Below are 15,853 nucleotides of genomic sequence, written 5' to 3'. Positions count from 1 at the left end.
GAGCCAAGTCTTGGGGACCCCAGATTGTGTATTGTTAGCTTGCAATTGAAAGCACCGTCTGGCAAGCTTTCCCTCTGCTCGTCCAGCTAGAACCTACCTGTTAGGGTTTTGGCTTGCAGGATTAACAGAAGCTGAGTGGGAAGAATCCTTGTCCCCAGTGACTGGTCTGCCCTACCAAGTCTTGCCAATGAGTCAGGCTGGCTGGACTATCAGTAGCAGTGTCCTAAAGTACTTTCCCATTGAGCGATGGTTCCGCAAGTTGGAGATGTGGAGCTTAAACAGCAGCTGCTTACCTCTCAAAGCCTTACCTCTCTACACACACTTATGCTCAGTGAGATAAACTAAACTTTATTAGGTTCTTACTTTACTTCAAAAGATGAGTTTTTGGAAATTGTGAATTTACAAATGTTAATTTGGCATTTTAAGTTTAGGATCAAACATACTCTCAATAGATACCTTATTTGTGTTGAGAATTGTTTTTGTTCTTTAACTGTTGATAATCTCAAAGTCTGGTCCTTTCAATATTTTAAGTCTATGATTATATGGTTATGATTAAAAATGGTAATTTTGGAGTGTTATAAAGCTGTAGCTGAAAGGGAGAAGTTAAATTGCTATTGTGAAAATCAAAAGTAGATAGATACAGGTGCTGCAATAAGACTGAGTCTGAAGTTATCCCAAATACATTTCTGAGGGAGGGAGTAATTGTATGATTAAAATATGTTAATCATGCATAATTTCACCATTATTTTGCATAATTAATGCACTTTACTTGCTTTTTGAAAAAACAAATTGAAGCTTAATTTTGATGAATCCAAGCTTTTGTCTTTAGCTACGTTTTGATGTAACCTATTAATTTGTGCAAAACATCATCTGCAAAAACATCATGGCTGCAAAAATGATCAGGAATTAAATAAGATTAGTGTTGTTTTCATTCTTAAAATGTTAATTATCAAAGTTGGGAAGAAAAGTGGTGCATTACAGGCATCAATGTGCCTTTTGACAGTGGTAGGAACAATTTGTGCCTGTGATATCTTAGTTGTACCTATTTTCTTGTATAACTCGTTCACTTGGAAAATTTGCAAAGTGTCTGGATCACTCCGGTGTGGATTGAATGTTAGTTTAAATATCAGTGAAATTCACCACTATAGCTTTTCATTATGATGAGCTGTCAGAACTTTCAAACCAATGTATTCTGTGATATTTCAGTTGACAAAATGTTATAGTTATATTTAATGAGATTGCAGTACAACAACTGAACTGTTCAGATAATGTTAAATGCATACCAATTTTTTTCGTTGGTACTTGTGTAAAAGAATGTGTTCAGCTGTCACTTTACCCTCATAATGCAATTTCCTTTTTAATACAGCCTAAATTACTAGCTGATTCAAATCTCTATGAATTTCCAATCATATTTTACCTACATTTAAAATGTATCTCCTTTGGGCCCTATCTTCACAAACTTAAGTGCCGAGCCAATTCTGGCCTAATAATAAAAATTCAAATCTAGCAATTAACTACATTAAAATTGTATTTGGTGGCTCCATTCTACTTTGTGCTGCATTTATGCTGCTATTAGATAAGTTTAAGTATCAGCACTTTATGAAAAAAAGCCATTTAAATTTTATACGAAGATGGTAAGTGAGTATTACTTGTGTAAAAAATCTCAACTTTTCTTTGATCTGGGATTCACATGCATTGTAGTTCAGTTGATTGATTCACAGTGGCATGGTCACAGATGACCTTTGAACACTGTAATGGTGCAAAGATCACATCGGCTTAGTACCCATATTTAGTCTTACTGATTGATGTGCAAATCCTCATTCACAGGTGACCTGTAAACCCTAAAATGGTGTGGAAATAACCTCAGAATGGTACTATATGTACAAAATGTACTTCAGGGCATGTTCTTGTCCAAGTGTGTTACTTTGCATCATAATTGCTCACATTTATTTCTGACAGAGCTACGTTCTACCGATCTGACAGAGTGAAAATGAAGTAATATTTTTTGCCTAAGTTTATTGCAGGCAGAATGGAACAACTTCATCAGTTTTTTGGATGTGCCAAACTAAATTCCAAAACAAATCCTGAGTTTTTTCAATCAAAGATGTTCCCACTTTGGTTCAACCTAATGAACTGGAAGTTGGTACAACGGAAACAAGTAGACTGGCTGCATACATACGCAATGAACAGGTTCCACAGTGCAACCACATGAGAAGTGTTCACGCTTTAGTGAAGCCTGTTATAGTAGGCTAGACTGTTAATTGGAAAGGGAGAAGTATTACGATATGTTATCTATTGCTAGCATCTTTTGGTCTGCTTATGACAGAAACTTTTGTGCACAAAAATATTGCAAAAGAAAAGGCTTACAATTTTTTAAACTGAGGCTGTAAACCCAACAAACTAAGACACCATTAATAAATCAATTAAAAAATGAAATTGTACTGCATTTGATTAAAATTCTTTCTCACACACCCTTTCTTCCCCACCCCCTGATTAATCCTGCAGGGACTTCTGATAAGTGGTGTTGAATTTGAATCTCTCCCAGCTGCACTCTCTCTTCCTGCTGAATCAGGGCTGTACCCAGTTACACTTGTTGGGGTTCCTTGTACAACAGGACAGATCACTGTAAATGGTAAGAATTGACAGTACATTTTATGTGTATACATATACAGGATATAATGTTCTTATGAAGAGAGCTGATGATGGATAATTGCACCTTAGATGACTTCTGTGAAAAATGTGAAGTATGGTATATAATTGTCACTGCACTGTCAAACCTATGGTTCTGGATGAGCCTTAACTTTCAACTAAACACTGACAGACGTTAAACCATCCTGTTGAGCTCCTGTCAAAGCCTCCTCACCTTGAACTCTGAATAACCACCCCAGCAACTCATGAGCCAGACCATTTGCAGTCTTGTTTTGTTTGACCTTCGGCTCTTTTTTAATCCAATCATTTGACCCTCATTTGTTTTTGAAACTTACCTGTAGATTAAATGAATTGAGATATTTCTTGAGCCTGTACATGTGTAAATGCTTGCTTTTGAGTTTAATTTTTATTACATCTGCTGTTTTTTTGTTTGCTGAAACGTGATGCAGCAAATATTCCAAAATTGATTTTGTATACATAGTCATGTTGCCTGTCGTGCTTTTTTTAGCCTGGTTGTCGCTATAGTTCTTTTGGAAATTGGAACAGTGGAAATTATAATAAATTTTTAGTCTCAAAAATCTAGATTAAATTATTTTGCACATAAGATTGTAGACGTGGTAATACCAAATGAAATGTATTGATTGTGTTGTACTTTATTTAACATATACACTTCTATTCATGCGGTTGACAAATCCTTTTAAGATTTTTTTCATGTGGAAGGTTAGGTTCCATTTTTCAGTATTGAGATGATTTTAGTTGTCAGTCTGACTCAGTTGGTAGCACTCTTACTTTTGAATCAGAAGGTTGGGGCTTCAAGCTCTATGTTGGAACTTTGAACTCATACAGTTTAAGCTGCCACTGCAATATTGGAGGTGTGCTGCATTGTCGGAGGTGCCATCCTTGAGCAAGATGTTATAATTGGGGTCTCGTTTGCCAATTCAGGTGGAAGTTGAAGATCTCCCAGCATTACTGCATTTTGCAGTAAATCTTGTGAAGTGCTTTGAGATGTCCTTCCAGTTTGAAGGGCGCTATATCAAATGCAACAATGTTTTTATATTATACCTGATACTCGTTCTCAAACTTTGTCAGTGAAATGAGTAAAATGCAATCTGATTATCCATAATTATACAAATTTGTTATTTAATATACTGTCTGGTCATTAACTATTGCAATGCTTCTCAAAGGCTGCAGCACAAACATTCATCTTTTAAATCAAATATTCCTGATTTTATATTGGTGGTTAATTAGCTTGTTTAAGTTGTCTTTGACATATGCTTTGGTGTAATTAGTGTTTACCTTTGTTGGTTACTAATACATTTGGTCCCCATTACAATGTGGTGGTTTGGGTCCATAAATTCAGACCCCACTGTGGTGTGGAACATTGGTTGCTGGTCAGCACTATTGGGTTATTAGGCTCACACAAACATCACTAATTGTGCACTGTGCAAGGGCGTTATGTCCAGGTGCTGCTGTTGACATCATCGCCTGTGTGCTGTGTTGTGTGCAGGAAGTGCCTTGAAGGTTGCTTCCTGCATGCAATGAACAAGAAACCACCTAGTCAGTCAGAAGCAAGAAATCTATAGTACTTCTAATGTATCTCAGCTCTACAGACTGGTGTTGAACTGATGGGGTCTGATTGTAGTTATAATTGATTATTAGCCATGTATTTAATACTACTGCTGTGTGAAAATTGGCTGCCATATTTGCCCACAAATCGCACATTTCCAATATTTTACTGCACATCTGTAAAATATGTACTGTAAAATATTTAGAGTCCCCAAGTGCTCTCGGACACTACCCCATGTGAAGGGCACCATATAAATGCAAGTTGTTGTACATCTGTGAAAAGCTTTTAGACATCCTTCTAATGTGAAAGCCAAATATTATTATAATTACCAATTAATCATTCATGGGACTATCCATCTGCAGCACAAGAGTACATGGACAATACCATAAAATCCCAACAAATGCTACAACGACACAATCGCCGATCATTACTTCTGCACTGCCTCATGGTGTGTGAAGAAAGATGCATGACTCATTTTGGATTTTTTGGCTACTGTCAGGATCCTCACTCCAATTGGCCGATGAAATCCATCCAAAAATATTCTTAACCTAAATTGATTACGTCAAAAAAATTTGAAGTTAAATAAATTATCCTTGCCATCTTTTTCTAATGCATTTATCTGAGGTTATGAAGTTCTTTACTGTGCAGAAGGTAATAACTTCCCATTTCAATCTTGACCAGACATCTGATAATTTGTTTCCCCTGACCTATTGCTGCTGCACCCCCACAAAATACAACTATTAACTCATTAATTCAGTATATCCAACAATATAAATTGTAGTTGATGACATATAGCAAGCACTAATTGGCATAATTTGTGCTATATATGTTCAACTGAAAATGCTGTTTGTGCCTCAGAAATCTATTTTCAACCATGAAGTGCAAGCTGATTTATCAAATAATTAGTATAATGGGCACTTTTTTCAGTATTTTCCTTGCTTTCCTGAAGATGCTTATTTATGCTGGGGTATAAACCTAAAAGTGATTTCGGCAAGCAATTTGACTCGAGGAAATCACAGCTGAGCATGCTTGATGTCTGCGCAAGCCCAATTTCTAGCAAAGTTTTTTGGCTGGTGATCAGAAACTGGTTCCTGTCAGGTGTAAATGTGCTAGACTGCACAATCCCCCAAGAGTGATTTAAGATTGGGCCAATCTGTTAGTGTATTAATAAATTGAGCAATCTCCACCAAATTACCTATATAGTTATGGATTCCAGCTTCAAAATTATGGAACAGGAGGGTAGTCTGGAAAGAGATTCTGGCCATTGAATACAATATTCACAAATGAGGATCTGGCAAGAAGTCAGAAAGATAAACTGAGGTCTGTTCAACTGGTGTTGGTGTTCAACAACTGATGATTCAATAGAGGAGTAGGTGAGTACGGAGATCTGCAGTCAACCTTAAAAAAAACAAATTGTACAATATCAGTGCTGATATCTGTCAGTTACCTGATACAATTGATGAACAGTTCAGAGGATTGAAGCTCCTTGTAGACTTGACATGTTATGCTGGACAATTGAATGACTGCACTGCAATCCACAATGGAGTAAATTTGATGAAGCATAATTTAATATGAATCTTTAAGAATATGAAGGCATCAATTTGAAGTTCTCTGATTGTGGGTATGTCTGACATTGTTACCACTCCAACCTGCTCTGGATTTGAAGCTGACAGATCTTGGAGAAAGATAGTGGTCCACCATGAGAAATGGTTTGTCAGATCTTAGTAAGAGAGAGCAGTCTAGCATACGTGAAGATTTTGCAAAGCATATGGAAATCCCATGATCTGCCTTTAGCCAGATTGCTAGTGGCTGATAGCAGATTGCCATTGACAGGTTTGGGACATCAAAATTAGGACTTAACAACAACAGCAAGATTACATTTGTATAGCGCCTTTCATGTTGGGAGGATGTCCCAAGGCGCTGGACTTAGGTCATTGTATTCGAGAGCCTTCATGGTGATTGCTGAGGTAATTTGCATCCCATGTATTAAAGTGACACTCATATTCCACTATTCCACCATCACAAAAGAGACTTCTGTGAATTTCTGTCATTGGAATCTCATTGTTTCTTGATGCAGATTATTGGAGTCTTTTACTATAAACTTGGCAGGGAAACTTTCCCCTTCCATTTAATAGATGAATATTCCTCAAGTGCCACTTAACCACCTTGGTACTGCTGCTTTTATAGGCCGCATTTTAATATTTAATATTTGGTTACTCTATTATTGTCACTAGTATAATGGAGTGGTTCCAACTTGCCATTTTTGCTTTAGTGCAAGACCTTTTAATCTTCTGACATACATTCAGGCTTAGTCTGTACGATTTACCTCTCGGGTTCTGTATGTTATATCATTGTTTGTAATTTACAGCATAATATGGCAGCAACAAATTGGATTTATATTGTGCCTTTTGCATAGGATAACGTCTCAGAGGGATTAACAGTGATTGAGTTGATTGCTGAGCAGTGAGGGGAAGAGTGAGGTAATCATAGACCCAATTGAAAAGATAGGTTTAAAGGTGAGTGGAGGGAGGATATTTCAGAAGTGAGGAATGTATAAGCTGAAGCTCGGGCACCTAGCGTGATATTTTGTTATCAAATCCATCTAAATATGAGTCAACTGATGTGTGAATGCCTTATCTTTGACATTTCACAGGAATGTTGCAATGGATAATTATAGCAAATTTCAAAGCATTGATGTATTAATAGATTTTAAAAAAAGACTGTGTTCTAAACTATGTGGAATAGCCTTGCAGCAACCTTTGTGTTGAATGCAAAATTTTGCATATGATCCCTTCACAAGATTTCTACTTATATCTATTTTTGGCACCTAACCCTCAGGCATGGATTAACAGGCTCATTTGGCACATGGTTCTGAAGCTTCTATATAGATATGCCAGAGACTAGAATGTGCAAAAGTTGCTATTTTAGGTACATCTGCAATCTGCTGAATAATCTTTTGAACAGTGAAAATCCTTTTTGGTATTTTCCACTGTGATTGTTTTTTATTTGTAGGAAGACCTCGAATCCTGGTTGTACAGCATATGTATGGATTTATAATTAGCAAAAGCAAAATGTCACAATGGAAGTCATAAGTTATTTTGACATTTTAATTAGACGTTTGCTATTTTGTAATGCTTAACCTTAACTTAAATAAAACATGAATAAACTTAATTTTATCTTTAAAAGCAAGTATTTAATGCATATCACACACTTTAAATTCATCTTTTGTAAGTTAATCTTTAACATTAGCCAATCAACTTAAATCTGCTTGTATTTTTTTTGAGTGTTCTTTCCTATTATCAAGATTTTCTCATCTTTCTCCCACCTGCTCCACTCCCAAATACTATGCACAATTCTCTAGATTGGGATTTATTATTGCAATTCTATCTGATCAGCAAGAAGGATGCAAGAGCAATGATGTATTCTCTTAATTTTTTAAGTCCTTTGTGGAAGTATCAAACATCATTTCAGGCATAGTTTGGCTGAAATTGAGGACTTGCCACATGGGAAATTGAAGGCTACGATTGCGTAATGTAGTGTTTATCATTATACTATGTTATTCAATCTCCACTGATCGTATTTTAATTATCAATACTCCATATCGGTTGTCCGATGATATGTTTTCATGCATTGCTGCGTTTTATAATAGTTGTAAAGTATAGGTTATTGTATATGACTCCATATGTGCCGAGTGCCTGATGTAAACTGAACTTATCTCAGTACAGCTTTATCACATCGCTTTCTTACACTTGCAAACGGGTGATATGCAAGCTATTTTCACTCTTTCAATGATGCAGGTCAAGTCAAATTCTCATTGCATCCTTGCAGTGACTTCATTGTCTTGATGATCATGATCCACCATTGGTCATGAAAATTGTTTAGATGGAATGTAGTGAGATAGCAGGCAAGCCAAGCAAGTAAATGAACTGAGTTTGGAAGGAAAACTTAGGGATGCACGGAAGATGGTAAAAATGGTAGTTTCCTCAGTTTGAGTCTAGCTTTGTGATAAAATGGCTTTGATATGAGTGACTTTTCTGTTAATTGTGATGTGTGCTATGTGATGAATATGATCACAGCAAAATACAAATAAAATGAAAGAATAAGACCCACATTTACCTTTAAACAGATGCTTTATATTTCACAGAAACATTGAAAACCATAAAGCTGTAATGTATCAAGATAATCTGATATCAATTATTTTCAGAGGAAACCTGTTGTTTTTCAATGCTATAAAATACTATGACGTTTATTGTACTTAAAATTAAAATTTTAATTAGCAATACTGTCAGCCCTTTAAAATTATTTGGAGCAGGACAATTGAAACTGCAGCAGTTCTGTACCCTTAAGTGATTCATTTTTAAAATAAAAGCTGATACAGAGAGCCGAAGTGCATCCTTGTTACGTAACTACTAATTTTTTTTTACAGAGCTAGGTGTCTGACTTGTGCTTAGGAGTATTCAATCCATACCAAAGGAGTTCTATGTATCCCACCTACCCATGACGATTGCCCTGTATTGGAATGGAATGTACCTTTCCCTAAAGGGATGTATCCTGCTTACCTCATTTTGGAGAGGTGCAGGCTGTCAAGAGCAAACGCCTGGGGACCCCAGAGTGCTGAGGGTATTTATGGAGTTTAATCAGCTAAAAAAACACATAAAGCACTGACTGACTGGCAAGCTTTCTGCCCCCTTTATCCAGTTAGGACCACTCTGCTTGTTAAGGAATTGGTTTGCAGGGTGAACGGGAACGGAACAGGATGAATCCTTGACTCCAGTGACCAGTCTGCCTCTCTAAGTCTGCTGTCGAGTCAGGCTAGCTGATCTGTCATCAGCAGTGCCCTGGAGTTCTGTAGACTCACGTGGCTTAAGAATTGTATATGAAAGAGTTAATCGCCAAAAGTTCTTTCCACTGAAAAAGAATGTGAGGACATGAGGGCATAAATTGAAGATTGTGGTTCGGAGAGTAAAAGATGAGGGTCTGTAGAACGCTTCTCACTAAGGGTTGTAAGGTGTATGGAATAATTTCTCAGAGGTAGCTGTTAGAACAGAATCAATTGGTGCATGCAAAGGAGAATTAGCCAAATACATGCAGAGGAAGGATATTAGAGGACACGGGTGAAGAGAATTAGAATGGATGGCTTTATGGAGGAGCAAGCAAGCACTTGAAAAATAACAAGCATAATAATAATAAGCAAGCATCTTCCGGAAGTGCAGTTGCGATGTAGAAGTGACAAAGGCTCAAAATACAGCAGGCTCAGATTTTAAGCTTCTAAAACTGCAGCATAAAAGCAGTATGGTAAATCCCCAAGGGTAGAAGACACGTATCTCTGGGCTTTGGAAGAGACTGAGGAGGAAATTTACAGTGAAGTTCAAAACTCATTAAACATTGGTGATGAGAACTGGAGATAAGCTTATCTGGTATCTTACATAAAGAGTTGCAAATCTGACCCACGTAATGATAGCTGATCAGCCTAACATCTATTCGGGGGGAAATTCAACCTGGGTCTAAATTTACTCTTTGATTTCAAATGGTCCAGAAATTGATAATTTTTAAAATGTATTCTCAATTTTGAAGCTTTTTATTTTGAGTTATTTTAAGAACTAGAGAAAACAAAGTCTGAATTCAACTATTTACCAAGTTCTGGAAACTCGAAAATGCTACATAAAGGAATAAATCATCTCAGGTAGAATTTTCCACATATTGATAATGCAATGGAAACTGTTCTATTGGGTAGGCCTAGAGGAGTACATATACATTGACTTATTTTAGTCAGCATTGAATTAGAGGGGGAAGATTTTGTTTCACAAAACTCCTTAGGTTTTTTAAAGACATTGTTTAAAAAGTAGACTGTTTTCCCTATTGAGGCCCGAGAGTTCATGCTGATACTTACACTGACATTTATGTAATTAAACTAATTATAATGAATTAACATCACAAGTCCTGTTCATGTGTGGAAATGAAATCAATCAAGGAACTTTATAAATAAAACTAGGGTTGCACAGAGAACTTGAGTATGATTATTTTTTATGCAATAGATGGCACAGCCTAAACTCACTGAAAATTGAATGTACCAAGATCTCTAATTCTAAAACGGTCTTTAATTTTTGAATTGATAGTAAGAAAAGTTCACATATTTGATTTAGTTCTCTATTGGGATAATTGGTATTTCGTAACAATGCAATAAAGCAATGTTCAGGTTTACAAGTACTGCAGAACCCTGTTATAAGGCGGTAGTTGCGATGCATAACATCGCAAACAGCTTTACAATAGGGGCATGATAATCATTCAGCGCCTGTGCACCATGATATATGGGGGTACGGAAAGCCACATGTTACAAAAATGGCCACTTTTGAGTTATCAAATTGCTGCCAACGTCATGTCTGGCTGGTATCCTGAGAATAGTGTACAGATGTAAGCACGTAGGAAGTGAGGTGGTGACATGATGTCCCAGAAGTCTGCCATTTTTGGCAAATGGGAAGCCAGCCAGTCCACGAGCTCAAGCTGCCCACTGACGTGGCACTTGCCTAAAAAAAACAAGCCATATCTCAGAACTGCGTTTTCCTGTTTGATTGTCTTGTATTGGTGTGTAATGAGCTTTGAGACCCTGAAGAGGGAGCTCTTACATAAAATATACTGCTTTGCACCTTTATTTTAACTCTAGTTTTAGTTGTTTTTGTAATTTATTTATCAGAGAATGCAGTTATCTTAATTGTTTTTGTTCAGTTGAAAGATTAAAAAAAAGCTGCATACATGCAACACTAGGTAGATGTTTTAACATAATTTGCATAAGGAATTTAAGTAAGGAATTTCTGTCCTGAGTAAACAAACTCCAAATGTGTCTTAACAAATAACGTGGTTACTCAAGAAATGGATAATACCTTCAGTAGCAAATTGGGTTAAACTATTTAATACTAACCTGCTTTTTACTGTTGGTTTGTATTAGTCATTTGTTAGTCAGTTTATGTGTTTATAATGCAGGATCGAGTGTCAATTGCAGTGTCATTTTGTGTTTAGAGGGCAAGATAGATTTAGTAGTGTTTATATCAGATTCTAAATGAGATGGTGTCGCAATGAAATCCAATTTTTTTTCTAGCAATTTCATTGGGTTTTAACGTGCTCTCAGAAAGAAACAAAGTTTATAACACACATGTATAATCATTGATAAAATCTGTAAAATGTACTTTTGTGTGCATGTGTTGAATGGGATTTGCTTCTGTTATCAAATGTGTCATGAAATAGGAGTGCAGTAGCTACTACTCAGTCATATTTCTTAATACTATCAGAACTATATCAGAAGGATATCATGAGAAAGGACTGTGCTAATACAGATGTTCTTGTGCATTTTTGCTGTATTGAGATCACTATGTTGTTTAGCCGCAGTGTTTTATTATTGGATCATTGGTAGAGCAATAAGCAGCACCAGTTTAGAGATTCATCTCTCATTCTCAAAAATATTAAATATCAGTAGGAAGTGGGTCATATCAGGGAGGAGGACTTCTTTCCCTCCTCTCTTTTTTTCTCTCTATCCCTTTTGTTGTTTCGTTCATGCCTTCTCTCTCTCACATACACACGCACCCCTCACCCACCCACCCTATTACCTTTGTAGTGTGTCTTGGTACTGTCTTTTGGTGGGATGGCGGGTGGTCAAGGCCTGACTTTTTCCTGACATTCCCCTTGGGCTACCGCGGGATGAGGTGCTGGATCAGCATAGTTCTACAATTTGCAATGAAAGGGGATAAACCTTTGCCCCCCCGCCCTGTAACTTCCCCAAAAAGTTACAACTTCCAAGCTCTCCCTGCAGGGGGCTATATTGAGGGGCTGTTACTTATGGGTTGCTTTAGAAAGTTCCCAAAACATTTCAAATGGACTTGAATAGTCCTAAAATTAGCAATTTTACTTGATTCGTCTATGTTTTGACCATAATTTTGTGGTATGCTAGAACTGCAGCTAAATTTACAACAGGCATCTATGGTCGTATTGAAATTGCAAAATAATAATTGGAGGCAATGGATTTCATTGTTTAAAAAAAATCTATATATTGCAGTGTTTGCACAATGATTATAATTGTGGAAAGAGCTACACATGCAGATTTTATTGTAGGCATAAGATTAATACCATTAGTTCAGACAAACTTTTCAGCAATAACAACATGACAGTTATGACAGCAGTGTGCAAATCTTGACAGGGCAAAAAGGCAAGAATGGCAGATACACTTGAGCACAAACATGAGGTGGCTCATTTGGTTGTGCTCTTCACTTTGGGTCAGAAGGTTATTGGATTTAAACCCCACATCATGACTTTGAGCTCATATCTAGGCTGACACTTCAGTGCAGTTCTGGAGGGGTTCAACATTGTTGGAGGAGTGTTATGTTGTTGGAGGCTGTTCTTGGGATAAGACTTTAGAAATGAAGGTCCAGTTTGAGTGTTTAGGTGGTCATTACCTAAATCCCATGGCATTATTGGAAAAGAGACAGGAATTTCTTGCTGTGTCCTGGCAGTAATCTACCAGATAAAATAAGTGATTCACATGCTGTTTATGAGATATCACTGTGTGCAAATTGGCTGGCATATTTGCCTACAAATACATAATTTATAGGCAAATTATGTGGACCGGTGGAGTCCTGTAGCATTGTGGTTAGAGCACTTGTCTCACAATCAAGAGGACCTGGGTTTGATTCCCGGGCAGGACAAAACTTTGGGCAAGTTTCCTTACTTCACATAGCCTTAGTTTACCTAGCAGTAAGTAGGAACCCGGTTGTTAATCGATGGGCGGAATGCTTTTCCTGGGATAGTAATCCCTTTTTTTTAAAAAAAGCAATGAATTAAAAAAATGAAAATATGGTCAATCAATCCACGACTGTTTGTGGGTCATGCCTGTGCACAATTGGCGATTGCGTTTCGCCACAAAATATACAGTCAATTAATTTTACAGTATATTATGTGAAGAGTTTTGAGGTGCCTTGAAGACCTGATAAGGTGCTATATCAAATGCAAGGATTATTATAAATAATTTCCTGTGATTTACTTTAAGATGTTTTGATATTATAGATTCTATATCAAATGTAAGGATAATAATTTTTTGTTTGCTTATCATGAATAGCATAGAAACAAACATTTTGATTTAAAAAAAGAAGTCAAACTGTACAAAAATCATTTTGATCTTGTGTTTTGATGTAGGTCTGCACACGTGCTATTGCCGTCGTCAGGTGATGAAGTGTCCAGTAGTGTATCTGTTCAGCTATTTAATGGGGAATTGCAACAGATGACCATCAAATTAGAGAATATTGGTTCAGTGCCATTGGAAACATTTGAGGTATCTGCAAAGACCATCGATAATAAAGGTTGGTACTTTTATATGCATTCAGGAGAAACCTCTTTCTTGCTTAGTTAACTTGAGCTGTATTTTTATTTCCCAAAATGTTAAAGATTTATTCATAGAAATGTAGAATGTTATAGCATTAAAAAAGGCCATTTGATCCATCAAGTCTATGTGGGTACTCTGCACGCAATCCACCAAATCAAATGCACTCTGCTGCCTTCTCCAATACAAAGTAAAATAATGTAGTTTTTCTCAGTAATTGCAGAAATGTAGTTTTTAATGAATAAATTAACATTTGTTTGTCAGCCTGGCTCAATTGTAGCACTCTTGCCTTGGAGTTAAAGTCGCGTTAGGACTTGGAACTCGTATGCAGTGCTGGGTCAGTACACATGTGGCATTAATTGCTGTGAAGTGCTTTGAGATGCTTCAAAGATTAAAAATACAATTTATTCATTAATGCATTGAAAATCACAGTTAAATTTAAAATCAAAATGAAGAGTTCCTTTAAGAAAAAGTGAAATGCACACTGAGCAGAACACTGACTCGGCACATTTACCTCATTCCGATTGAATAGAAATGTATTGACATTGTGTAATGAAAAATGTGTAATTTCTAAAACTACAAAGGTATTTCAGTATTCAAAGGGTTATTTGTGGCAATGCTTGCTATATAGATATTTTCCTGCTTTTCTATGGTTAATGCTAAATTTAGATTACATAATCTGACAAATGCTGACTGTTGAAATGAAAGTCATCTGAAGATAGATTTTTTTTAAAAAAGCAGCTGTCACACAACACAGAATGAAAAAAACAAGTTATTCATTGAAATAGGGAATGCATCAACTACCTTTTTTCATTCATAACGCTGATGAATTTAACTTAAAATGTTACCTTTAAAAGTTTCTGTGAGGCCTGACACTCACAATTGATCAGTAACAAGACCAATTCACTTTCATTGATCCCAGGTTGAGAACATTTGGGTATTTTGTCTGCTGGCTCTGTATACCTTAACATAGACATGGCGTCTAGTATAACTTGGGTTCGTCAATTTTTACTGGATTCTACAAAAAATTGCAATTCTAAAACTTTCTGCATTAAATGTGTTATTATTGAAGAAACATCTCTTTCAAATGTCTCTTTGGAAGCCTGAAAATTAGAAGGACAGCAGTGTAGCCATGCTAATCGCATGATGATAATTTTAATCTAACTGTTTACATTGTGTGGTATGATGAATTTTAGTAGGACAGAAGGTGCTGGCAGCCTTGGTTTGATGATGTAATTGGATATGACATAAAGGTCTGTGTGAAGACTCAGAAATTGGTACTTAATCTGTGGAGATTGTACTAAATTCATCCATTGCCGCATGATTTTAAAGCAAAGTTAAAAATCAAGTCTGAATATCTCTTTTTCAGTGAAATCTCAAGGGACATTACCTACAAGTTACTTCATTCTTAACAACTAATTTACCACTCATTTCCGCATTCCATTTTGTATCTGATAAGACCATTACCTGATTGTACATCAAATGAAGAATTCAAAAAGTAATCTGCTGCAACGAAGATTATTCTGAGGTTAACCTTTTATTTTAATATGCATACTTGTAGCAAGTTGAAGAATTCCTGTAATTGCCTATTAACTTGTTTTGAACACTGACCTATTGGGATTGGCAGCTTCGCTATAAACAGAATGATAGCTGTAGGGGGTGAAAAATAACTTTATATTGTATATTACTGCCCAGAAATCAAATGTCCCTAGTAAAAGACTGAACTTGGGCCTGCTTTCTGCTACCTCTTTGAATTTGGAGCAGAGGATACAGCTTGGTGTGGTGGCATTGAGCAAATACTTTTTTTGTTATTTACCTATGCCGATGAGCATATTTTTTTTTGGATGTTATATATTTGAATTTTAGTAAGGCCTTGATAAATAATTTAGGTTCTTTTTAAAAACACATGAGCATATTAATTCTCTCATAGGGTAGTGACTTTGAATTGGGATGGAGGGGACAGATCGTATTTCATTGAAATCAAGCACACCATATAGAACAGAAGTGTTTCAGCGTTTTATGATGACTGTAACCTTTTTTTCTTGTTAATTTTACCCTCTCTTGAAGGCAGTTCACTTTTTATTTTTTCCACTAGAGATAAGGACTATAGGAATTAGTTCCAGCACCTTGTCAAATACCCACGCTATTCTTCAAATGAGAATTGACAGTAACATAAACATAAGTGAACTTGCTCTTTGAATACCCTTTCAAGGATCAGCTGCTGGTGGTACCTTGGATGATCTTTTTTCTCTCAACCTGTGGAGCTGAGGATAGTT

General features: G+C 36.4%; 1 protein-coding gene across 1 annotated transcript in view; it reads left to right on the top strand.

Moving 5' to 3' along the window:
• Positions 1 to 15,853, top strand: part of trappc9 (trafficking protein particle complex subunit 9) — a 497,684-nt gene that overhangs the window by 75,924 nt on the left and 405,907 nt on the right. Inside the window, exons 13-15 of the mRNA XM_042331670.1 lie at positions 2,506 to 2,632; positions 7,229 to 7,259; positions 13,394 to 13,557. Coding sequence (XP_042187604.1) covers positions 2,506 to 2,632; positions 7,229 to 7,259; positions 13,394 to 13,557 — 322 coding nt within the window. The remainder of the gene's footprint in view (positions 1 to 2,505; positions 2,633 to 7,228; positions 7,260 to 13,393; positions 13,558 to 15,853) is intronic.

Source organism: Callorhinchus milii, unplaced genomic scaffold, assembly GCF_018977255.1.
Source record: "Callorhinchus milii isolate IMCB2004 unplaced genomic scaffold, IMCB_Cmil_1.0 Scaffold2, whole genome shotgun sequence".
Taxonomy (NCBI): domain Eukaryota; kingdom Metazoa; phylum Chordata; class Chondrichthyes; order Chimaeriformes; family Callorhinchidae; genus Callorhinchus; species Callorhinchus milii.
Note: the sequence above shows the minus strand (reverse complement) of the source record. Positions and strands in the feature narration are given on the sequence as shown.